Source organism: Lates calcarifer, linkage group LG2, assembly GCF_001640805.2.
Source record: "Lates calcarifer isolate ASB-BC8 linkage group LG2, TLL_Latcal_v3, whole genome shotgun sequence".
Classification (NCBI taxonomy): Eukaryota; Metazoa; Chordata; class Actinopteri; family Centropomidae; genus Lates; species Lates calcarifer.
The window spans coordinates 11,318,604-11,343,370 of NC_066834.1; the positions used below are offsets into that span (position 1 = coordinate 11,318,604).

Consider the following 24,767-nt stretch of genomic DNA (forward strand, 5'->3'; position numbering starts at 1 on the left):
AAAACAATAACATTTATTTATTGATTCATAGGTTATACATTTCATGATATAATAGCGATATATTATTATTGGCAAAGATACTATAATCCAATTGCATCTCTATACATAAATACAAAATCTGAGGTAGGGCCTCAAAGATTGATGACAATGAAAATAAATAAATGCATTTCACATATATGATATATATCTTCTTCTTCTTCTTCTTCTTTTTTTTTTTTTTTTTTTTACATCTCACACATATTTTAAAACATATTTGTTATATATCTACTCTCTATTTTCAAATCAAAGGATGTCATGGGCTGTTGGAGGCACATATCTATATCCATAGGCAGCAGTACCTCACATAGAACACACAGAAATATATGACATTACTCAAGTAATTAGAAATTTAACCTATGCATTCATAGGTCACACAATAAAGTGCCATTAAGACACAACAGACATAACAATAAGAATACTGGTACCATATGAGACAGACAATAAGCTATTCTGTGGTGTTATTTTTGAAATACATACAATATTCTACCATTAAAGGACATCTATAAGGCCAATGGTTACCTGAAGATGTTTTGTAACGTATTGGCAAACATCAAGGAACACTACATGGGGTATGAATGGCAGTATCTCAACCTCTTATACGCAGATGACACGTTCCTTTTTTCTTCTAAAGTTTGTTTTCTGTTTTCACTAAAACCCTAGATAAAGTACTCTTTCTTTGGTTACCTTTACTGCCCAAAGTTGACTTGCAGGCAAAGCGAATTGACAGTCACTTTTTTTCTTCTTCCTCCTATGTAAGAAGGACAACAGCAACCCTCTGTTTATATGCTTAACATTATGTAAAACAAAAAAGCTCCCTAAAGTAAACATGCATGGACTTTATAATATTGAGAGAGAAAGGACAAGAATTACTATACATGGACATTGATTTACAGCAACACAAACTGCACATGCAAGCTCTTCAGTGTTATCTTTTATGAAGCAATGTGATTTTAACTGAACCCTAATTAGATATTTTTTTCTCAAAACAAAAGCAGAGAAGCCCAGTAGAGATGGAGACACAAAACACAAAATTTATAGTTATTTAGTTGTAGCCCTAAAGCAACTCATTAAAATTAATCTCAGGGCACAAAAGGATTTTATCATTCAAATCTTACTACAAAGAGTAAACAGTCCACAACATCCAACATATGATTTAAAAGGCCAGCCTGCTCCTTTGGCCAACACTGCTCCCCATTGAGTGGGTCGCCATGGGATTGAATTTTTTGGAGCTTAATAGTGATAAAAGTTTGTTTTACACAGCTCAAGTTCACAAATGTTGGTCTAAGATCCCCATGTCCATCAGAAAGGATAAAGAGGAGGATCAGGCCAAGGCATCCTGGAAAAAAAAAAGTCCTGTAAAATCTCCTCTGCTTCTTTCAGCAATCTACTCTGTGACCAGCCATGCAAACATCTGATTGACAGTTATGTGGAGTTCAGTAAAACTAATACAGAGACAGCACACACACAAGCACACACAGACATACATTATTATCACATTTGAACAAATAGAGCTAAATGCACTAAGTCTTAACAAAAGCAACACTGTGGAGCAAGCAAGCTATTTAATAACAGGGCATTTGTGCTCATTAATTGATTATGTTTTGTTTTCAAACCATACAGCCTCTAAAATTTTATCTGTGCTACTTTCGTGTCAAGATTATGAAAAGACATGGCTTAGAGAAATAGTTAAGGAGACCCTTAAACACTGAGCAAATGTTATTGCACCCATACCTGCAGCCTCCATTAAAAACACTTAAGCCACTCCACAAGTAAACGCCTGCAGTGCTAAAAGCATATAAGCCAATCAGAACTTTATGTCATCTTGAACATTCATATCCAACAGGCCAAAGCTTGGAGAGGACTAATAGCCTCTGAATGGAAACATGGTGTTACTTTTGACGGTGATTGGTTGGCAGCCTGCAAAGTAAAGGCCGGCTGCCTGTCATGTCACATTTAAAAAGGCTGCAAAGCCAGTCAGACCGCCTGCAGAGCTGCACCGGACAGTCCCTTCAGGCTACTGTGGTGTTACATCGGGACATTACTTTTTTATGCCTGCCCAAGAAGCACACTTACAGCAGCTCATTTGCTGATGATGTCTTAACAGCATGACTTAAAGGGAAATATGTTTTAAATTATAGTAATTTGACTGATTCTCAAGGATCACAGTGCGAGCAAGGAGAACAGTAAATGGCCTTCAATTTTCTGCATATGCAAATATAACTCATCAGTGTATTGACGGTCAAGAAACTGTCTAAAAAGCCAATTAAATTTCTAGCTGATTACAAGGCATTCCATTTATGTATTTATTTTTTTCAGTTAATCCTAACAAATTATTGTTTTCCATCTAACTATGTTATAAGAACAATGAAAAGCAAAATACTTGATTTGGCATTGTGCACAGTTGGTCAAAAGAGATTAAGTCACTCTTACGTCCAGGTTAATAGTCACAAGGAGTGTTTAAGCAACAGTGAGCACAAAGCAAAGTGATGGTGCATTGAGGTCATCAGGAAGTAGTATTTTGATTCTGATCTTTTGCAACACACTTCCATACTGCTTTCATTATAATTTAGCATTAGGATGGCTCTACTCTCTGTTTGCTATGCACTGAATGCTACTATTCCTACAACTACCAGAGTAGTCTGATGGAATCAAGTATACCTGAGACCCTGTTTTCATGAGGACGCACAGAGGAAGCAAGAGGCATAAGTCTGAAATGGCAAAGAGGTCTCCGGAGCTCTACCACAAACAACAAGAGACAAAGTACACTTCCAGGAAAGGAGGCGGCCATTTTCTAGTCTAATCTTCATCTACTCATACCTAGCAGCTGCTCTCCTAATATTGTGAGAACGCAACAACACACACACTTACTACTTGAAGATAGCTTTTTTGAGAGGTGTACACTTTGTACAAGATATTACACAGCTAACAGGAGAAACATAGGATTTAGAGAGACATTGAACACACATACATACACTCTCTCAGTACCTGTCTTGCTAGCTCTCCCCTCTGCTGGAGGCAAAGGAAATACATATATTATTGTGTGTATACATAAATACATATACATTTATATATGTGTATACACACATGTATTGTATATTTTATAGTGCTACTCTACTGATGTGATGTACATCATAAAAATGGTTTACACAGATGGCTTGACAAGTTCACAACACATACAGCAATAAATATACCATCTAAAATATATTCACAGGGTGACTATCAGGTCAGGATTCCAAGACTTAAAAGGTTAAATGGCCACATTGTCATCTACTAAAGGAAGGATAGGCTACTCTAGTGATTTCCTATGTTAGGAATGTGCTACTTTATATCCTAGGATAATAGAGTGGGAATACGACCTACTAAATAGAGAAAGAGAGAGGGTATCACAAATGGTCCCTCAGGTTCAGAGAAAGAAAAATAGACCCAAGCTTCTATCATACTGCAGAGTCATCCAAGGCCAAAGTGTATCTACTGAAAGTGGAAATCAGGATGCATTCGCTACTCTACTGGGACGTAGGAGGCACAAATTGCAGATCTTGTAATCTATTTTTGACAAAGCAAGAACAACTGAGCAATAGCTAGTGTGAATATACATATATATACTGCTGGATAGGAACAAAATGTGATAACAGTGCATACTGTGTTTTTTTTTTTTAATTATTATATTATTTGTATTGCCTATGGAATTTTGTGCACAGATGGAACAAAATACAGATCCCCGCCGAGCTCGTTCAACCGTTATTTCTCTTTCGCTCAATTTTCTTTTTGTTTTCCTGTGTCTGCTTTCAGCAAGATGATTCATTATCTCTACACACAAATATGATGGAACACACACACACACACAAACACACATACACACAAAACTCCATAGGGAGCAGCTATGGTGAGTCTAATATTGCAAGTGCAGTCTGAGCTGTGTCATTTTATGACACAATTTTTCTCTTGGAATAAAGATCCCTGGGAAGGGCTCTGAAGTAATCAGTGGTCATGTGTGGGAGGCAATGATAGCCCATTAATCGAGTACGAAGCAGCAGCAGAGGAGTTGACTCCACCTGGGCAGCCACTCCTCCCTAAGAGAAGAGAGGGAGTGGTGAGGAAGAAGAGAAAGAAGAGGAAAGGGAGCCTGTTCCTGCAGCCACAATACTGGGAGGAAAACAGGAAGCAAAGAGGGTGAAGTACAGACAAGAGAAAGTGAGAGAGGAAGAGAGAGAGGAGGAAACAGAGCCCCCCTCCTGGTGTCCCCTGCAGGGGTTGGAAGTGGTGGGTGCAGCGCTGGTGGGGCAGCTGCTACTGGTAGGAGCCAAGCTGGAAGTCCTTTGGGGGCAGTTTGAGGCCCAGGGAGTTGGTTCCCAGAGGGTCAATCATATTCTTGTAGCGTTCTCCGCGGTGCTTCATCAGGAAAGGACCCCAGTCGGGCTGAGGGGAGCAGACCAGCTTCAGACGCTGCAAGAGGAGAAGCAACACACAGCGAGTTTATACAGGCAGAGCAGCTCAAGTTGTATCTGTAGTGAAGGATAAGAAAAGAAGTAACTTGGTTGTTAAACTTGTGCGTGTAGTATCCGTAGATGTATAGAATTTATGTGCTGTCTGCCCCAATATCGTTTTTGATTCAGGTGTTCCTTTGACTTGTTGCCTCAAATTTTAACTATCTGGGTTCAATTTGTATATCTGAGGCTGGTGAGGGATCCATTGATTGTAGGGTTGAAGGTTTGATCATTGGCCTCTTCTGTCCAAACTCTGAACCCCATTGTGACAACACCATTGTAAGATCCTGTTTAACCAGAAATATTGCTGTGTATCATTACCAGACTCCATTGACAAAAACAGTAATTTGCTGAGCAGAACACAGGAGCTGCTAGAATACTGCTGCCTCTAATGGTTATTTTGTTAGTGTTATTGTGTGACATTCACTGGTGGAAGAAATAGTCAGATCCTTTACATCAGCAAAATAAAACAAACTAACAAATCAAGGCAGCGGTATTCCAGCAGCTCCTGTGTTCTGCTCAGTAAAATCACTGTTTTCTTCAATGGAGACTGGTAGTGATATATAGCAACGTTTCTGTTTAAAAAAAAAAAAAAGAATCTTACTCTTTAATAAAAAGGTTGATCTCTGTAGGAATCCCATCTATAATGTTTTCAGACACTTATCTGAGCCTGTCAGCAGCAAAAACAAGCACTTTAGTGGACGTACTTTGACATGAACAATTGTCCTTTGGTTTACATTGCAGCAGCTGTTTGCAGTACACTGCTGAGTACACTGCTCTTGCTCAATACTGCACTGATTCCAAAGATTTGTGTCTCTATCAATCATTTACACCCAAAAACACAGGAAATTGACACTCAGGTCACCAGAGGTATCCTTTAAGCTTGTAAAGGGTAATATCTCCTTTTGTGACCCAAGATGATGTTAAGATTCAATGCCGTGCACCATACCTTTTTGAAAAATCAATGAAGACCTCAATTTCAAAAAAAGCAGCGAAAGTTATTGCACTACCCTGTCTTATTGTAATGTAATACATCAAGGTGGGTGGGGTGTGAAGTTGTTTTGCACTAGTGCCATAAAATATCTTCCTATGTAAAAGTAAACACCATGACAATTTTGCATTTATTACAGTTGACCAAAGAAGAGGAAATTAAAATGTAAAGTTGGAGGAAAGTATGTGATTGAGGCTGTTGTCAGAGCTGCAGAGGGAACAGAGACATTAGGACAGAAAGCCATGATCATCATCATCCATTAATCTGAGTATTTAAAGGGGACCCGCTAGACTTGCAGAAAAATGTCCAAATTAATACTCACCCAGCAGCCCGCCTCTCCCTGCTAATGAGCGAAGGATGAGACTATTGATTTCTCCGACACTGTGTGTATGTGTGGAACAGTGTGTGTGTGCGTGTGTGTGCGCACGTAGGAGACAAAAACAAAACATACGTGACAATGTCTCGTCACGGCTTCATCTCAATTATTACCTCAATTATAGTGCCGGGGGCGAGGTGCATCTTAATGACGAACATGATGGGGATCCAGATGACAGAGCAGATTACCATGAGCCAGCCCAGAACCATGGACCAGGTGGGGTAGGTGTAGTCCTCGTAGGTCATCACCTTCCACTGGTACAGACTCAGTCCCAGGATGCCCTGCACAGACCAGGGAATACAAGAAAAAGCGTATACAGTAGTAGAGTCTTGTGGCAAGAACAACTTACTTAGAACAATTTTAAGTAATAAGCTCTACTGTATAAAACAACCTGTACAGCTAAAGAGCCAAATGTGTGCATGTTGTGTTGTATGTTTGCAACACTACTTGAAAATCTAAAATTGATTTGATAGCTGTAGCTAGGAATTTTTTTCCCACAAAAATATCTTGTAAGTTTTGTGTCATAAGGTCAATGTCAAGCTACAGACAATGACCTAGATGACCTCCAGTTCTGCCATCAGTATTTACATACTAGTAAGTCTCAAAGTTGTATATATTTAAAAAGAAAAAAAAAACAACTCAGGTATCAGTTGTGAGTATCTACAGATGGTCACAATTTTAGTTTTGTGCTTTTTTTTAATTTTAATTGAGGTTGATACAAATAATGACAGAAAAATCCACCATCCTTCAGGGAAACAAATCACTCTACAGTTCATTCAAAGCTAAAGTGATGCTAAATTATGAAAACAAATTTGAGTGAATGATTTGCCATTCCTCAGATGAACATCCTCATTGCTATGAATGCAAATTTTCTTTGTTAGACCGTTGTAGCTCAATGTTGCTGAATTGTGTAATGATTTTTTGCACTGAACAAAGAGTGTACACCAGATTTATTCCCAATTAACTGTGCTGATTTCGGGACACATAGCTGAAGTCGGGTCCACCATATAAAGATGGGGCATGGATGATGAAAATGACACCCTCCTTTTTACTATGTGAGCAGTAGGTACAAAAAGAGGCAGCTAAAAACAAATTCTCCTTCCTTTCTTCAGTAAATTTAGCTGAGAAAGACGAGCGTAAGAATAAGAAAAGGAAAACAAACATGAAAAAAATAAGGGAGACAGAAACAGATTAGCCAAGGGTTGTGCACCAATGAGGCCCCAAAGGAAACCTGATCTCACTCGGGAGCAGCAGGATGATCAGCCAGCCCGAGCGCTGCTCCATTTGTCATCGTCACCTTTGCTTTGGAGCTACAGTGGTTTCCATTACAATTACTAACATTAATGTTTGCCAGTGTCCAACACTGGCACGCTGGTAAACACTGTGCAGTGGAATTTACAGCTTCTGCTACACAGAATGTGACAAATAAGTGGCCATGTTGCACAAAATGTGTGCTCCAGAAATAAATGTATGTGTGTGCAGCTGAACTGACGTCACTAAATATAGTTAGTATTGTGAAAAACACAAACAACTTGAGACTCGGTGACATGACATGAATTGGAAGAAAGAAATAATTTTCTGTTTCAGCGTAACAGGAGCAATTTCTCTCCCTGTTCCTTTCCAGCTGCAAATCAATGAACTTGAAAGGCAACAGCGAAAATGGAAACATTTTAAGCTGCATGTGTGTGTGTGTGTGTGTGTGTGTGTGTGTGTGTGTGTGCTTATGCTTGTGAGAAAATGAGATGAGCAAAGACAAACATACCGTCAAAATAGTTGGAGTCACAAAGGCCCAGCAGAGTCTCCAGAATCGGTTTGGCTGGAAACCAATCATCATTTCAATGTCCTCGCAAAACCTCTGCAGGCCTGCAAAGAAAAAAAAAAGAGAAAAGAGAAAAGAAATAAAATTAAAGGACAGAAATGGGAGAAAGAGGAGGCACAGAGAGTGACCTGTGGTTAATAAGGTCCCTTAAAAAAGGATCAGCAAATTCAATCCATCCATATGAGTGTGTGTGTGTGTGAGAGAGAGAGAGAGGGAGGGGGGGGTATCAGTTTCTGTTGTCCCTGAGAAAAGGCGAGGGAGCAGATGGCTTCATTCTTCCTCCTTTATTGACGGATAACAGTGAGTGACATGAAGAGGCAGAGTCACAAAAATATTTCAATATGTCACCTGTGCTGATGCTCTGTCAAACTGAAGGAGAGCTGTTTGCTTTGCTCCTTGGTAACAGCCTCCACAACACACACCTGAGCTCCCTGCCTGTGTGTGAGACTTAGACATTACAACAGAGACACCTAGTGGTCATGGCTAGAATAGCATGTTGTACACAGTTGAGAAAGGGACAGGAGAAGCGATCAGCCCCTCTTACACATAGAAAAAGTTAAGTCATTGTGGCTGGTCATTCCATTCAAACAAGGTGATAGAGGTAATGATATCGGACATATTGTAATTATTTTAAGTTGAATTTTTATCCTGAAAACAATAAAGACTAATGATGGAGATGTAGGCCAGCCAGTCCCTCCAGCATTTAAGATAAGATAGATATTTTGGACCGTAACAAGATATGTTCAAAAAAGCTGACCATATTACCACCAGTTTGAACATGTCAAGTTTCAACTAGAGAAAACAGCAAAACACTGCTTTTTATCCTGGTGTTAAGTTTCTCTATAAGCTTTTTGATTTTAATGACCTCTTAACCATCCCTCTAATATCACCCTCAGGACTCCTACAAGAACAAAACTGTCAGTAAGTTGTTTCAAACTGTGGGATGTATCTATCATTGCAGCCTCTGATGGGTCACTAGCAGGGCTTCAGACTCTGAGTCTTGTTGGCCAAAGGTACTCACCATAGAGGTAGGAGATCCCCACCAGCTCGAAGATGGCAATGATGACCAAAGAGTAAGAGGCTGCGAATGTGTCCACCAGCTGCAGCATGTACATCCCACTCTGTCACGAGCACACACACACAAACAAACAAAATATTACAAAAATTATTTAATCCATCTTCTTACAATAATACTCCCTCGTTCTCCCTCACTTTTTTGCCACCTCTGACTTGTCCATGGTCATAACTTTCACGCTGACTAGTACCGGATCATAAGAAATGACATGAATGAATCCTGCTTTAGGCTGGATTTTGCCCTCTGAAGCTGTCTGAGGGGATTTTAATAAGACTCAGCCACTCTTGTTCCACTCACTGAGCCTGTCCTCTGAAGGCTGCGACTTCACTTTGCATGCAGAAATCTGTCGGCTTATTCAAAGAAAGAGTCGCAGGGCACAGGTAGAATGCTCCAGTGCGCCTCCCCCCCCAGTCCCCACCCCTGCGGTGTGACAACAGCGTGTGTATACAGATGTGTGTTTTTATGTTGGTATTGTACCTCTGTGATCATGGGAAATCCCAAGATGAAGAAGGAGACACAGCAGACCAGGGTGAAGAGCGGTTTGTGTTTCCTCAAGTATTTGGGGAACTCGTCTGACACAGAGGTTACGATGGTCTCAATGGTGGCAAACTGCAATAGAGGTAAGGGGAGGAATGAGGGAGAAAGAAAAATAAGGTGAAGAAAAGGTGGAAAGTGTGAAAAGAAGGGAGAGTAGAGGAAATAAGGGAGGAAAAAGTCTATTTTTTGCTGTTTAATCACATGTATGATGAAAAATGTTTTATCAAAAAAACAATCAAGACATTGCATATTTGATTTTTGTCTGAAAAATATCATGATTTAAATTAAATTCTTCTAAATTTAGAATTACTGGAAAAACTCCACATTTAAGAAAAATTCAGTTTTAAATGCAGCATCAGGTTAACATTTAAAAAAAAAGAAAGAAAAGAAAACATCAAAGCAGATCCTGATTGGCTGTCTCCACTACAGAATTACAGAAAATTGTCCAAATAGGTCAGTTTGCAGCAGCATTTCAACTCAATAGTCTCCAATCAGCAGATTTAACTCATTTGAATCAGTGCAGCTGCTGCTGTCAGCACTTCATCAGTGTAGTGTGGCATTCGTCTTCAATTCATCCAGTAAACACATTCTAACTTAATTTTGTTTATTTCCAAAACAAATAAAGAACATTATTCTGGTGCTGAGCAAGAGAAGATTCGGAGAAAAAAAAAATCAGTATAAAGAATTTAGATTACAATGGAGAGACCTGACAGGTGGAGTCTGTCTGTCTGGAGATAAACAAATGTAACATGATAGTAAAAGGGACTGAGAACCCAGAGGACATCAATGGATGAATATACAAACAGGCAAATTGAGGGAGGTTGGTATAGTTTGTGCATGTGTGTGCATACTATAGAAACCCACTGGCACCGAGTTATCTGCCACTTCTCCGCTCCTCTCTTTCCTCCTGAGCTCCCAAAACTAATTTCCCGTCAACATCCCAAGCCTATTACCGCCCGAGCTGCTTCCTACAACAAAGCCACCAGCTCGCTCCTCGGAGCTGCCACTGCCAAGGCAAAGTAACATCATCATTTACTGTTACTGTTGACTTGTGTCTTAATGCGCTGCTGTGCCCTCTGCTCGGCTCAGGAGCACCTCGTGCACTCAAAGGAGTTGGTGTTTTATATGGAATTGTTTGTCCAAGATTGCATCTGGAGGACTTTGAAAATATCTCTGAGACTGAAAAGGTTTGTTCACTGAAGTTACATTGGGAATGAGTCAGAGCAGTAACTGTCGCAATTAAAGTTTTATAACTGCAATGGTGTATGAGTTGTACTGAAAAGGAATCACTTAAAAGCTGCATAAGCTGATTTTTTGGCTGCTTGAGGGCAGGAAAACAAGCTGAAAATACAATATTGACATACGCTAAAGTTATTGTGGCAGATATTTCTCATTTACTCATCCATCAGACAGAGCAATTGGAGTGAGCTCATTTGGAGTCATGTTTGTGGCATCCACAAATGATTCACTCTCTTATTATCTCCAATTTGGTCTCTACCGGCTCCTGAGGGAAATATCTGACTCTTTAGCTGCTAAATGCTCCATGTTATTCATTCTCTAATTGCAAACTTAGTCTGTTTGCTGTTTGGTCCCAGGCAGGAAGCTCCATATACAACCACATGCTTGTGAAAAACAAAGTTGATGAGAGCGGTGCTTGTTGTAAAATCAACTGAACAACACAAAAAAGCCTTAGAAGAGCTGGTGAGAACTGTGGAGTTGGGTGATCATTCTCTGTTGGTTTGTTACTATGAGTGAAATCTTTCACATTACACAACTCCTTTGATCAGTTGTCAGTATAAAAATATTGATGCTGGAGCCTATCCCAGCTGACACTGGCCGAGAGGCAGAATACACCCTATATGGATCGCCAGTCCATCGCAGGGCCAACATGTATAGACAAACAACCATTCACACTCACATTCACACCAGCAGGCAATTTAGAGTCACCAGTTAACCTAACATGTCTGTCTTTGGCCTGTGGGAGGAAGCTGGAGTACACAGAGAGAACCCATGCAGGCACAGGGAGAACATACAAACTCCACACAGAAAAGCCCTGTGTGAACCGAGGCTTGAACCCAGAACCTCCTTGCTGTGGACAAATCTTGAAAAATATATATATTTGGTGATTTCATTTTAAAATGTAATTGCAATTCTAATCTGAGGACAGAATTAGGAAATATTTCTAACAGCTTTTTAGATTGATTAATTCATAAATTGCTCACAGTTAAACACTGTAAAAGCCTGTAAATATAACACTCAAGTCTCCATACCTGCCACAAGCCTCATAAACCTGTCGAAAGATAATAATATGCTATGGCATTGTTTATTATTTTCACTGTTTATCAGTCTCTACATTAATTTTGGGATTGTTTAGTTTATAAAAAGTCAGAAAAAAAAAGAAAAATACCAGTCTTCCATAGTCCAGGTTGATGTCTTCAAATACCCCTGTTTGGACCTCAAAGGCTTTAACCACCTTATTTAAATGTACTTTAGTTGCACTTAAACTTAGAGTTACTTCAGCATTGTTGTTCTAAAGCTTTAAGGTCAACTAAACTTCCCTCACTTCAATCACACAGACCCCCCTCTGTTCAAATACCTGGAGCGCTTGAGTACTTCAGCTGAAATCAGCCGCAGTTGGTGGTGTGTATGGGTTATTATGTTAATTGGGTCAATGCGTGCTGTGTTTATACATAGCTGGATGGCACTACCAAGTTGAGTGTTTACTCTGGAGCAACACTAATATCAAGAGACTCTTGTTTCTGACAGAAAGCTGACTCTTTTTTAGCCTCTGTTAGCACATTGTTGTGGTCTTATAGCACATTTGAGTTTGGTTCAGTCTTAGAGATCTCATCCTCCTCACTTCCTGTAGCTGTTTTTAGCAAAAATGCCCCTATAAACCCACTGCACACTAGCTGCACTGCACAACAGACAAACAACAGATGCACAACTACTGAGAAACTAGTTAATGAAAAGAGAGGACTGTGGAGCACTGAAAGAGCAAGATATTTTTCTCAGTTAGTACAGACCAAACTTCACCTAAAATGAGAGTAAATCTTGCATTCATCAGGCATACAGAAACTCAACTTGAGGGGGATGATAATATTGTGTAGCTGTGGGTGGGAGAATAAACACTAGATTTTAAGACTTGGGAGTTGGAATAGATAACTAGTTAGAGTCAAGGTAAGGTTGGGGTCAGGTTAAGCATTATAAGACACACCTTGTCAGGGTTAGGGATAAGGCCAGGCTCAGGTTGAAATAAGGGGAAACACACAGATGGGAAAATGAACTTCACCCCCATCACATCTATTCTCAAGTCATGGAACCTCAGAACTGACAGTAACCATTTCACAAGATGTTCTGCCCCCAAGTGGCCAAAAAAATCACTACTTTATGAAAGTAATTTACTGTCCTCTCATGCCCAGATTCAGATAAAGTTTTGTTATTACTTTCATCTCTGTGCATCCAATACAGAGGCAGGTCTGGTAGGTCTTTAGCCTAGCTGAGAACAAAAACTGAAAGTTGGAGATACCAGTGAGCCTTACTCCATCAAAAGTAAAAAACAAAATACACCTTCCACCAACCACAGTACTGTTTTACATGTTGTTTCTTGCTCTTTTAACAAAAATACTGAGGATTCACTGAATGTCAGATAGTTGTTGTTTTAAACATGGCACTCATGGTGGTGGAGCAGTGTAAAATAATATTTACTCTTAAAGATTTACCCTCATCATATTTTGAGGACACATGAGCTACATAAAAGTAGAAATACAACAATACATACACTCTCTCTCTCTCTCTCTCTCGCACACACACACACACACACACACACACACACACACACACACACATTGAAGGAGCAGTAGTTACCATGGTATCCAGGCCAAGGGTCAGGAGCATGAGGAAGAAGATGATCGCCCAGAATGGAGACAGGGGAAGTCTGGTCAGAGCCTCTGGATACACCACGAACGCTATGCCTGGACCTGAAACACAGACACAGACACACACACACACACACACACACACACACACACATTTATATATAAACGAAAATGCACACACACATCTCCACAGCAGAGAAAAAGATTAAACTTGTTCAGGTGTGTGTTGGTGAGCAGCTCCAGCCTGCTGCTGCCTCCTGCTGGTTTGATGTCTTACCTTCATCTGCAACCTGCTCTATGGGCACCTTCAGCTCATGCGCCATAAAACCAATGACTGAGAAGATGACAAACCCAGCAAATATACTGGTGGCACTGTTTGTACATGTCACAATAATAGTGTCCCTGCAGGGAAAAAGAAGAAAGAGAGAAGAGAGAAGCTGAATAAGCACACTGCTGCTTTAGTTTATGTAAGACTGTTGTAAAATTTAAAACATGAAACAAGTGTTAAATTATATTATGTTCATTAATACAGGACATCACTGCCGTGCGTACACACAGATATGAGATCCAACAGTGCCCTCTGGTGTTGGGAATAAAAACTGTCTGCAGATAGAGGGCTCTAAAAAGGCATGTTAAGCATTGACAGAAGTTGTACACAAGGGGGTGCACTGCTATATACTGTAAAGTGTCTCAGTTATTTTGTTCACCCAGTGAAAAAAATAACAGACTTAAAAAACCATAACTGCTGCCTCAGAAATACAGATGAATTAACATGTTTCCGACACAGTAAACAAAAAAAGGAAGGTAGGATTTAAAAATATTACTTGTTTTACTTTATTTTCACACATGGCTGTTGTATATGGACTGTGCATGTATTAATTTCTTGGGTGCTTTTCTGAGGGTATTTTTGTAGCTGTATGTGTGTACCATGAATGTTTTAGATAAAATTTTACACTATAAAAGAGATGCAGATGTTTTTCTCTAAATACAGACTGTAAAAGTACATGTGTTTTGGACATAAACTTCGGCTATGTGTTCTTAGATGAGAAAATCAGTATTATCGTCTGATCTGATTTTACAACAAGATTTCAGGACTTAAACCATGGAAGTACTGAGACATAAAGTATGAGCATAAACTATTATTATGAATAAATGGCTGTCCAATTTTTCTTTAATTACTATAAAACGGTATATTCTTATATTGACTGCCACAGTGGCGTGTACTTTGATTAAAAAAACTGAAGTTGATATTGAGTCCTAACTGAGCTTAATATCTGCACATAAACACTGATGAGAGAAAATAAAGAAAACAATGAACTGCTGGCTGGGGAGTGTATAATAAAGAGTGTCATTTATTATTGACATACAGATGTAGCACCATGTGTAGCATCACGATGACAGTTTGAATTTGTCTGCTAGAAGCATAGTTTACCTTTTGTGTGTTTACCTGTAGCAGTTATTGTGGAACTTATTGTAAGAAGAGAGAGTGATGAGGCCTCCCCAAGCAGCCGACAGAGAGAAGAAGATCTGAGTGGCTGCATCTTTCCACACCTGACAGAGGAAGAGGGAAAGAGCGGCAGGTGAAGAGGAGGACACTGGGAAGCTTTTTGCTGTTTATGGACTCAAATAAGCAAACGTCTGGTACCTTGGCGTCATTGAGTTTCTCCCATTTTGGTGTGATGAAATAGAGGATGCCGTCGCCGGCACCGGGGAGGGTCACTCCTCTGATCAGGAGGATGATCAGCACCACATAGGGAAATGTGGCTGTGAAATAAACCACCTGTGCAGAGAGGTGACGAGATAAGGCAAAATTAGAGAGAGTGGCAACATGACACAAAATACTAGAAATCAGGTGGTGCTAAAAAAGGACAGATTTTTTTTACTACAAGAGATGCCAAAATTTACATCATCATTCTCACAATAATCATTTCTTCCAGGTTTGATGTTTCTATGCAACATAGCTAATGACACCTGAGACTTTACCTGAAATATCAGTTGTAGTCTCAGGCGTGTTGCATGTCACCTCTATGTCCAGTAGAGGGCAACATGATACAAGAAGATCACCTGAATTGTATCTAACTGTTGGATGCATTCACTTCTGCACATTGTCTTCCCTCCAAATAGGAGAACCCCACAGAGTGCCAGATGAGAGATGGCTGCCACATGAAGTGAATTCAGGTCCAATTTTCAATGATGCAATGGAAGTAATCTTCTCTCTTTGTCTCAGTTTTTTCCCTGCCAAGAGAATAAAATGCTCCTTTTTGGGCAGATAGTGTTTTATCTTGTGAAAATATTGATCACATCTAAATCATTTCAATCTTATTAGGTAATTTTTTAAATTTCAACTATTTTAAATAAAAACGTATATCTTCATATTCAAATGTGTACATTTATTCAAGATTTTTCCAGATAGGTCACACATAAAAGATTCAGGGTATTACTGTAACTTGGACATGGATCTCAAATAGAACTGGCTACTGTTTGTGAGGGCTGTTAGATTTAATCATCAGTTCTTCCCTTGCTGAGGACCAGCAGCACTTTCTTCTTCTGTGTCACACATTTCATCACTAGGTGGCACTTTCATCATGGAGGGGAAAACAATGTGCTGACAGAAAACTGAACACATCTCCAGTTTCCCTGCTGCAGCCAGCCAAAGGTGCAAACAGCAGAGATCAGAGGATCAGTTCATGGAGTTTTTGTGTTTCGTTACCTTCCCTGATGACTTGATTCCTTTAGCTAAAGAAGCGTAGACGATAAGCCAGGCCAAGAAGAGACAACCTGCCAGAGGCCAGCGGATGTCTCCTGGATACTCAATCCCTTTAGAGATGTGCAGCACATTGTACCTGTAGGAGTGATTCAAACAGCAAAACTCAGCCTGAAAACTACTAACACTATACCTCATCTAAAAACATTAAATATAAACCCACACACTGCAATTTTTTTTTTTACTACAAGTATGTATATTATCGTATTGTACAAGTTTTCCTAAAACATGTGACAAAATCTGCCAGTGCAGCTGCATCTGTTTCAGACACAATTCAGCTAGATTCAGTTTTTCTAGAGTTGGGTTTCATTCTTCTTAATTTGATTGCAGAGGTATTCTGCCTTATTCTGTCCTGGTTAAAGATCATTTCTAGACTGCAACTGAAACAAGTTGAAACAGTTGTGAAACTCGGTTGTGGTGATGGCGATTTTTTTGGTGAAATTCAAAGATTTGGTGTTCTCTTCTAGACTAGAAATGTAAATACACAAAGCATTTGGGCAAATTTAAAATAGGGAGGTTTAACAAATCAGATCATTATTATAACAAAGCCTGGTCTAAGTGTCTGTAATCCTTTTGCTATTGCTATAGATGATGCTGTTTTTAAGGGCCAAGAAAGCCAAACATGTGCATGAGATGAGAAAATGTCATTAAAATTAAAATATTAGACCTGTAAACAAAACTGTGTGGGTGTAATTTTTACATCTATCAAATATAAATTCTACTTTAACCTGCTGTTTTTCATCAGCCAAAAGGTTCACTCACTTGAAGTACTCCTCACTGGGGCTGACGTAGGTCTTGTTGCCATCCACAGTCATGTTTAACAGTTTGCTCAGGTTTCCCACAGCGTTTGCGGACAGACAGAAAGTGGAGTTCTTGATGGAGGTGATGTTTCTGTCCCGCAGGATGCACGAGTCTGTTCCAATCAGAAACCAACACACGTCAGCGTGGGGGAGAGACTGGCAGAGTGCTGCTGTGGGACAGAGCTTACTGTCCACTCAGGTTTTCACACTGAAAGTAACACAGTGAACAGGTGGATCTGATGGAGGACTGACAGGAGGCTGCTGCAACAGTGTGGGGCCTCAGAGGGAACTGCCTCTAGCCATATTAGATGTTCTTTTAGATACACTGTCAGATACACATAACAAATATGATTCTGTGCCTCATTTCTGATACTAAAGGAAAGATAAGAAAAACTGTTTTGCTTTTGACTGCACAGTTTTTCATGCAGAGAAATCGGATAAAATGTGCAGACAAAGTAGCTTCTTATTTATTTTAAATGTAAGACTCACATTGTGCTCACTCTGCTTTGCATACCTATAAGATGCATGACATTCTGGGTATTTTAATTAAACGCAAAAATAACCCAGCCACTCTGTGACAGAGAACAGCAGATTTTTCTGCAACTGAAAGGGCTGGACAAAATAACACAAACAGTTGAATCTTGTATGACACTGCCCCAAAAACATGAAAATTACCACATAGATAAATGTATTTTTGAACCTGAAAAATTATGGGATGCCCCTGTAGCCTGTGCATCACATTGCAAAGGTGTTCAAATAATTTTGTCCACCCCACTACATGTGCAAAACATATGACCATTTTACAGGAGGCATAACTCAACTGATTTTTACTGTTTTATCAATAATTTGATATAAATCTTATGTTACTTAAAATATATATATATGTTATTTTCCTCATCCGTGAGACAGAGAGAGAGAGAGAGAGAGAGAGAGAGAGAGAGAGAGAGAGAGAGAGAGAGAGAGAGACCACAGCGTTGAATGGGCCTGTAAGTCATATTGCAGCCAGCAGGGGTCAGTCTCGGGCTCACTGCAGCACTGCAGCAGCTCAGTCTGTACAGTAAATTTGTCAAGCAAGCAGTTTTTGTGCTGAATTCACAGAATCGCTTAAGGCAAATTTTTATACAAAATTAACGGAATTTCGATATTTATTCGACGCAGATCGACATTACACCGTCTCCGTGTCCCTGCCAGCATATTTTCTCACAGTCAAAACCTGATTTTATCTACATCATCAAAATCAGACCAATTGTAGCTGTATGCTGCTTTAAAGCATAAAATCTGCTATAATTTGTCATTATCACATCAAAAAAGATTCGAAAACATACAAAACGCTTGTTTCTGAGTGTAGTCTGTCACACCGAGGCCTGTATATGACATATTACCGGCCTCTATCGTTAAGATGGATCTGAAGTGTGTGCGTGAGAGTGAAAACACCGCAGAGATCACAGGTCAGGATTCATTATACTGCAGGACACCTCAGCTGAGGGAGTCATGACGCATTGCGCATTGTGAAGAGAGAGGTGCTTTTGGTATATGTGTGTGTCTGCGTGTGTGTGTGTATGTGTGTGAAGGTGTGTGTGTCTTACCTAAGAGCAGCATGTCTTTGTCCTTACATTCCACCGTGTTCCACTCATTCCTACAGTTAGCCCATGGCAGTGAGCCCTTCAACGAAGCGAACAGGTAGTACAGTGTCCAGCACATAATAATATTATAGTATATGGCTATCAAGACAGATATTATCAACATGGCAATCCCGCAACCTAAAATAAATAAATGAGACGAAATATATAAATTACTCTTAAGAAAAAGTAGAGAACTCGTGATGATAAGAAATTGAGTTTTATTTTTGCAATTTTGTTTTTTCTTCTTCAGTTGATTAGTTTGTGGCAGTTTACCTTGTAGAGCTGGGATGCATTTCCACACTGACACGGGGCCCTGGCTGGCAAACTGGCCCAGGGAAACCTCCAGCAAAAAGATTGGGATCCCGGCAATGCCCAACATTGTCAGGTAGGGGATCAGAAAAGCTCCTGCAAAGGAAATTAAACACCAGTGCGCGATTTGAGAAAAAAGCCTGAAGCTAATATGAACATAAAAATACAATGAAAATGAATATACATGTATCCTGCACACGTCTCATGATGCCGCTGATATTTAACAGACTGTATGGATCATTACCCTGATTAATGAGTAAAAATCAATTATATGTAAACGGGCATGATAATAATAATAATAATAATAATAATAATAATAATAATGGCAGTTTTCACAGATTTCTTAATCATTTAAGTAAATTATTTTGTACATTTTTCTTCCTCGTTTTTCCTTTCTTTCTTCTTTTTTTTCAATTAAAAATAATCTCGCCTCTGTAATAATCTCTCCTTTTTTTATTATTATTTTTTCATAGTTTTAATAAAGTATTTTTCCTGGTTAAAGGCCTATAAGGACAACTTGGAAGGCACACAGTAAGAAACAACAAGAAATAATTCAAACAATGACTTAAAAAAATCTATTTCCTGAACTGATTTTTCGTTTGTCTCTGTGTCACAAATTAAAAAACAAAAACACATTGACCCCGAACTCTTACCTCCACCATTTTGGAAGGCAAGATAAGGGAACCTCCACACGTTCCCCAGTCCCACCGCATAGCCAACCATGGACAGAATAAAATCCAGTTTATTGGACCAGTTTCCTCTGGCCTTATTCTCATCTCCCCCCTCGTCATCATCGTCAGCCTGAGAGGGGAAAAAGCATTCATTCATCCTCTAAAATAACAACAACAATAATAATAAAAACAGCCCATAGTCACAATAGACTCCAAGTTCAATCGGTAGAAAAATAATAGGGTAATAAAAGCACTGAGCCTGGGCCTGAACAGCGGAATTCAATAAAGGGGAAAATATGAACAAGTCGACAACCTTCAACAAAATGCTCCGTTTAGAAAAAGCACAAATAAACAGGAAGGGATGCTCACCACGTATTACTGGATTTCTCCTTCGTGTTAATTTGCTTTATGGTTACAGATGCTTTTACCATCAGAGTTCAGAACCAGCTCTCAAATGGCAAGCCTGTGAATGAAACTCATCTTCAACTGCACTTACAGACCAGTTATTGGCACCAAATGACTTCAATTACATCATGAACTTCAGATACAAAGATAAAAATAAACAACCGTAAAACAATAAATGGAGGCAAATACTAACAAAGATGCATAATTACATCTGCACGGCAGGATCTGACTGAGTAAATTCATAAAAGTGACTGCATGAATATTCAGATAAATAAACAACGCCGTGCATGGGAATGTGTGTGTGTGTGTGTGTGTGTGGCCTATGCGTGTGTGAGAGAGATTGGGGGTGGGGGAGTGGGGGTGTCCTCGCGGGAATTGGAAACAATCCGCAGTCTCATGTAATACAGTGCTGTCTATCAGTCGGATAACACCTGGGCTTCTGGGCCATACCAAGTGAGTCTGCTTGGAGCAGGAAAACACCGAATAATACCGCGAGAGTATGATTTAATCCTCTTAATCATTAAGCTTGTTGTAACTTTGAGCAAAAACCGAGCTAAATAAATGACCGGAAACTGCTTTACCTCTGAAAATACGAATTGAATGTTCACTCCGCTGATCTGATCACTCCTCACACTGATGAATGAATTACAGGCTACCTCCGTCTTATTTCCTGGATATTTAGCTGACATAAGCGGGTTTGAAAGTTTTAATGGTACATCAGATTGGTGCAGAGGAATCAGAACAAGAGGCTGCGCAGAGCAGGGACGCCAAATAGCTCAGGGTCAAGACTCCAGATTTCTTTAATTTTTACTTTGCGCAATTAATCGCCGTATTAATTCAATAGTCTTGAACCACTGCCATGTGGCTGTGTGGAAACTTAAATACTGCCTGAATCACAACAGGGATAATTGGATCATAGGCCACAGTCTATTCAGATGGCTGAATAACAGTTATTTCTAAAATATCCCGATACAAAGGATCGGCCCATGGCCTCATAATGACTGCTCCTTTACAGACTGTGATCCGAATCTCAAACCACAAGCATCCACTGACTCAGCTCGGAAGTTATACACTACAAATGAGGATTTTTAAGCACATCTGTGCAGTGATAAAACCACAAGCCAGTACCTGGAAAACCACAGTTTTAAGGGCCACATATCACAACTCAGCAACACAGACTGAATTTTCCTCTTTCACACCATCACACACCAACAGCGCTGATCTACTAAAGCTCTGCACGGCGTTAAGAGCTCCCAGGGGTATGCGCCTTCCCCGTCTGGAGACAGCAGGTTAATCCAGTCAGCTTTCTGATCAGCGACACGCGGAAACATCCACACCGCACCCGCTTCCAGCCGCTACGCTCTCAGACCAAGCGCTCTCCGTTAAGGAAACGGTTCATTTAGCTGACTTACCCCCGCCAAGGTGCCAGGCTGAACAGACGTGTTCCCATCTGTTCCCAGTATGATGGTGGTCTGGCTCATAGCCGTCCAGTTGCCCGCGGTGTTGTTCTGCTCTGCGGTGGCCCGCAGCGGGTCGCCGTACTGGGCGGACCCCCCGCGGGCCGAACCGGCGGAATCCTTCCTGAAGGCCGAGTTGACGGCCACGGATCCAGGGACCGGCGGCGGGGTGCTTTTAAACGTCCCATACGCTTTATTGGTGTCCGGTTCTCCGGGTTTATTTTCCGTGGGACAAAAAGTTTTGCTCTCGTTGCATGGAGGCGGCGGCTGAGGCGCCGGGTGATGGTGAGGGGCGGGCGGCGGGCACGCAGCAGTGTTGTCCGGTTTGTTTGCTGTAAGTCCCGCAGCTCCGTCGGGCTGCTGCCCCGGGATGTAGCCGGTAGGTGCGCTGGCGCTGGCCGGTTGTTTGGCCATGTCTCTCTGGTCAGAGAAATCCTGGAACATGGGAGTGACAGATCAGCAAGACAAAACGCAGCAGAGCGGCAAAAACCATGAAGCTAAGAGGCTGCTGCAGCCCATCTCTGCTCTGGGACTAAAAATACTCAATTCTCTTCCTGCAACGTTTTTCTGCAGCATGTTCTGGCTCTGGCTGCTCTATAGTTTCAGCTCACAGTCCACCGGGTGTGCTGGTGTGTGTGTTTGTGTGTGTGTGTGTGTTGGAGGGAGGGGGGTTGCTTTGCTTCTCCAGTTCTCGCTTTCTGCAAGATTCTTTAATTTTACGCCCCATTTCCCCCTCATGTCATTCAGCCACACACATCCACTGATTTTTATGGGCAATAGACAAGCTGCTGCGGGTCTCTCGGTAGCTCCGCTCTCCCCGGCAGGCATGCAAGATCACCAGCGTTACAGCAGCGAGCGGACCCGGGGCGGCGGAATTACAAATGATTCCCTGAAATTTAGCTTTGAGTCGGCGGGAAAGCGACCAGAAAAGCCACCAGATTCTAAAAAAAAGAAGGGAGGGTTAAAAAAAAAAAAAAAAAAACTCTGTTGATTGATCAATGCTTATTTTTTTGTTAATCAGGGGGGGAAATAACTGCACCTGGATATAAATGCTTCTGTTTAAGCAGAAAACGAATAAATAAGAAATGTGTAAACCAGGTGAGATTAACTAAAATGAAACTTTTTTCCCATTCAAACTTTTTTAAAAAACAGATTACAGCTTTAACTGAAGGAAAACAGGCTGGTGACAGAATGAAGTGAAGAAAGTTTCTTTAAATGAGGAGACGCAGCTGCATTTCAGCACCATGGACAGAGCAAATATCCAACAAGCCAGGCTGATTATTTTTAAAAAAGTGTAAAATTAACAAGAAACCAACTGCGAACAAGTTCATAAAACAGATTAAACTGAAGGTAGAAAAGTGAAGAAATAGTTCTCGGACACTTACCATTTTTTGCAGAGCTCTGCTGGCAGGCTTGAAACAGCTGTAAAAAGACGAGGAGAGGACTGGAAGCGGACTGGCTGTTGCTGCGCAAAGCACCAAGTGCAAAGCTTTTCTATAGCTCCGTGGGAAAGACCGGAGTTTGCGTCAGTGCAGAGCAAGGTGCCCTTCGCGTGACATTTTCTTGATAATAGGAGTTTGATAAATCGTTGGCCTTGGATTCGGATTTTTAAAGGGACAACCGAAGCCAAGACGACGGGGGCGCGTGTGTGCGTGCGTGGATCATGTACGTTCTGGTTACGCACGGTGCATGCGTGAGCGCTGGACGGACTCTTTCAAAGCTGATTAATACACTTGTCTCTAGAGATGTGTAGGATGATGCTTACACACACATACACGCGGATGCAACACGCCCAAGCCACACAGCTCGTTTGGGTTAAAGATTTTCACGTTTAGGCTGTTACTGGAGAGGAGCTAAGAGGCTACATTAGCGTGCATGTGGGTCTAAATAACATTTGCACTGTGCTGAGCTGCGTTTCTCTGGTACATTTACAGTTACAGCAGCCACTCCTGGGGAAGAGGCATCAGCTGTCCACAAGATCCCCGGTCTTATAGAAAAACTTGGTTCTTTTCCAGCATCAACACGAGGGCCTGCAAAATGCAGAAACTACATAAACCGCAAATGACCCGTTAGTTATAGTTATTTAAGTTGGTATGTGTCGAATATGAGGCTATTAATAATATCATACATAGGCATACAATGACATACCGTACAAAAAATAATTGTAGTAAGTTGTAAAAGTAAAATTGATGGCTAAAGAGTTTGGGCTAAAAATGGTCTGAACTATAAATAGTTTTTCCACTTGACAGGTTTTACGCACGGCACGCTCTAGGCTCTATACGTTCCTTCGTGCGTCACCGATAGTAGCAATGATCAAGTTTTTTTTTTTTTTTTTTTTTTAAGTGGGCGAGGTCTTTATATAGCTACTCATTTGTTCAAGTCTTACGCAAGAAGGAGGCCTTTTTTTCCCCTGAAATCACGTGTGTCAGGAGGAACCGGAGCCAACCACTGGATACTGGACTGGGATCAGTGACAGCGGAGGGGGTTTAAAAAAAAAAAAAAAACTGTGGCCACTATAGGAGATTCTGAACCACTGCATTGCGCATACCATTGTCCAAGTCTCCCTATAAACCGATAGTGTATATGCAACTCCTGTGCGTGGTGATTCATCCAAAAACTAAAAAGACACGAGCGACCTCCCTCGTCTCATCAGTTAAAGACAACTTGATGATTATGAACAGTTGTTGTATCTTAAGGCCTCTGCACAGCAGACCACCGCACAGTGAGCGGTGCAGGAGCTGAAGACAAAACACACACACACACACACACACACACACACACAACCGCATGTTTGCTACATAAATGACACACACTGGGCTATCACGAGGGAGGGAAATTGATTTCGTATAAAATAGACTAATTTGGACACTTTGCAGCAGCATTGAAACATAGCGCAGTGTCTCCGGCCTTCTGCTCTGATTGATTGACTGTAGCCGGTTTTAACATTGGACACTAATCTCAGGCCTGACAGGCCAATTATAAATGTGTTAACGAAAAATAAGCAGTTAGGCGTTTGCGTGGTTGCTTAGCAACGTTGTTTAGCTACCTATAGTTTGAAGACAGCGTAACATAGATCCCATAGGCCTACAGCATAAGAATAAGAATAAGAACATGAATAAGAATAAGAATAATAGGATAACCAATTGTCTGGCAGAATTTTTTTTATAACTACTTATCTATTTAACTAACATTAAAGAGCTACACTATCATTTCAAAACTGGCATTAAGCATATTTTTAAACGCACTTATCAAACCCTAAAAGAAGAAAACCCAACAGGCCTGTTTTTTTTAACAGTCTGACAAAAAAAATTCTATACTATATATATTCTATACAATAAAAATAATAACGGGGCCAATGCAGTTTTCTCCTGGATGCCCTGTTTTTAACCTGTGCTGATTTCACGACAGCTGTTCGGGTTTGAGGCAGTCTCCCTGCTGGGATCAGTGTGGTTACACCGGGACGCACTGAGTCCCACGCGGGGCCGGTCATTTACTATGCACGCTGCGCTCTCTCCGCTTGTAAATCTCCGTCCGCTCCAG

General features: G+C 40.7%; 1 protein-coding gene across 3 annotated transcripts; it reads right to left on the bottom strand.

Moving 5' to 3' along the window:
* Positions 1-24,644, bottom strand: slc6a5 (solute carrier family 6 member 5). Of its 3 annotated transcripts, XM_018683319.2 has the most exons (16): positions 22,613-24,644; positions 21,183-21,662; positions 19,348-19,495; positions 18,659-18,790; positions 18,350-18,523; positions 16,726-16,876; positions 15,910-16,042; positions 14,845-14,979; positions 14,647-14,750; positions 13,477-13,601; positions 13,189-13,301; positions 9,262-9,393; positions 8,731-8,830; positions 7,653-7,753; positions 6,004-6,171; positions 1-4,482 (listed from the first exon to the last, which is right to left on the bottom strand). In XM_018683319.2, exons 1-16 carry the CDS (start codon positions 22,613-22,615, stop codon positions 4,327-4,329), a joined length of 2,355 nt encoding a protein of 784 aa, XP_018538835.1. In that variant the 5' UTR covers positions 22,616-24,644; the 3' UTR covers positions 1-4,326. The 3 variants fall into 3 exon arrangements, with proteins under 3 accessions (XP_018538835.1, XP_018538834.1, XP_018538837.1); XM_018683318.2 differs by lacking the exon at positions 22,613-24,644 and having other exon boundaries at positions 21,183-22,203; XM_018683321.2 differs by lacking the exons at positions 21,183-21,662; positions 22,613-24,644 and adding an exon at positions 19,735-19,829.
* Positions 24,645-24,767: the final 123 nt, after the last annotated feature.

Excerpts from the sequence above, each read along its gene's own strand:
- slc6a5 (XM_018683318.2), bottom strand. The coding sequence starts at position 21,671 with ATGTTCCAGGATTTCTCTGACCAGAGAGACATGGCCAAACAACCGGCC. Across the intron at positions 19,496-21,182 it reads AGCCTGGCACCTTGGCGGGG|GCTGACGATGATGACGAGGG; the intron begins GTAAGTCAGCTA and ends TTCCCCTCTCAG. Across the intron at positions 18,791-19,347 it reads TGCCTTCCAAAATGGTGGAG|GAGCTTTTCTGATCCCCTAC; the intron begins GTAAGAGTTCGG and ends TTTCCTTTGCAG.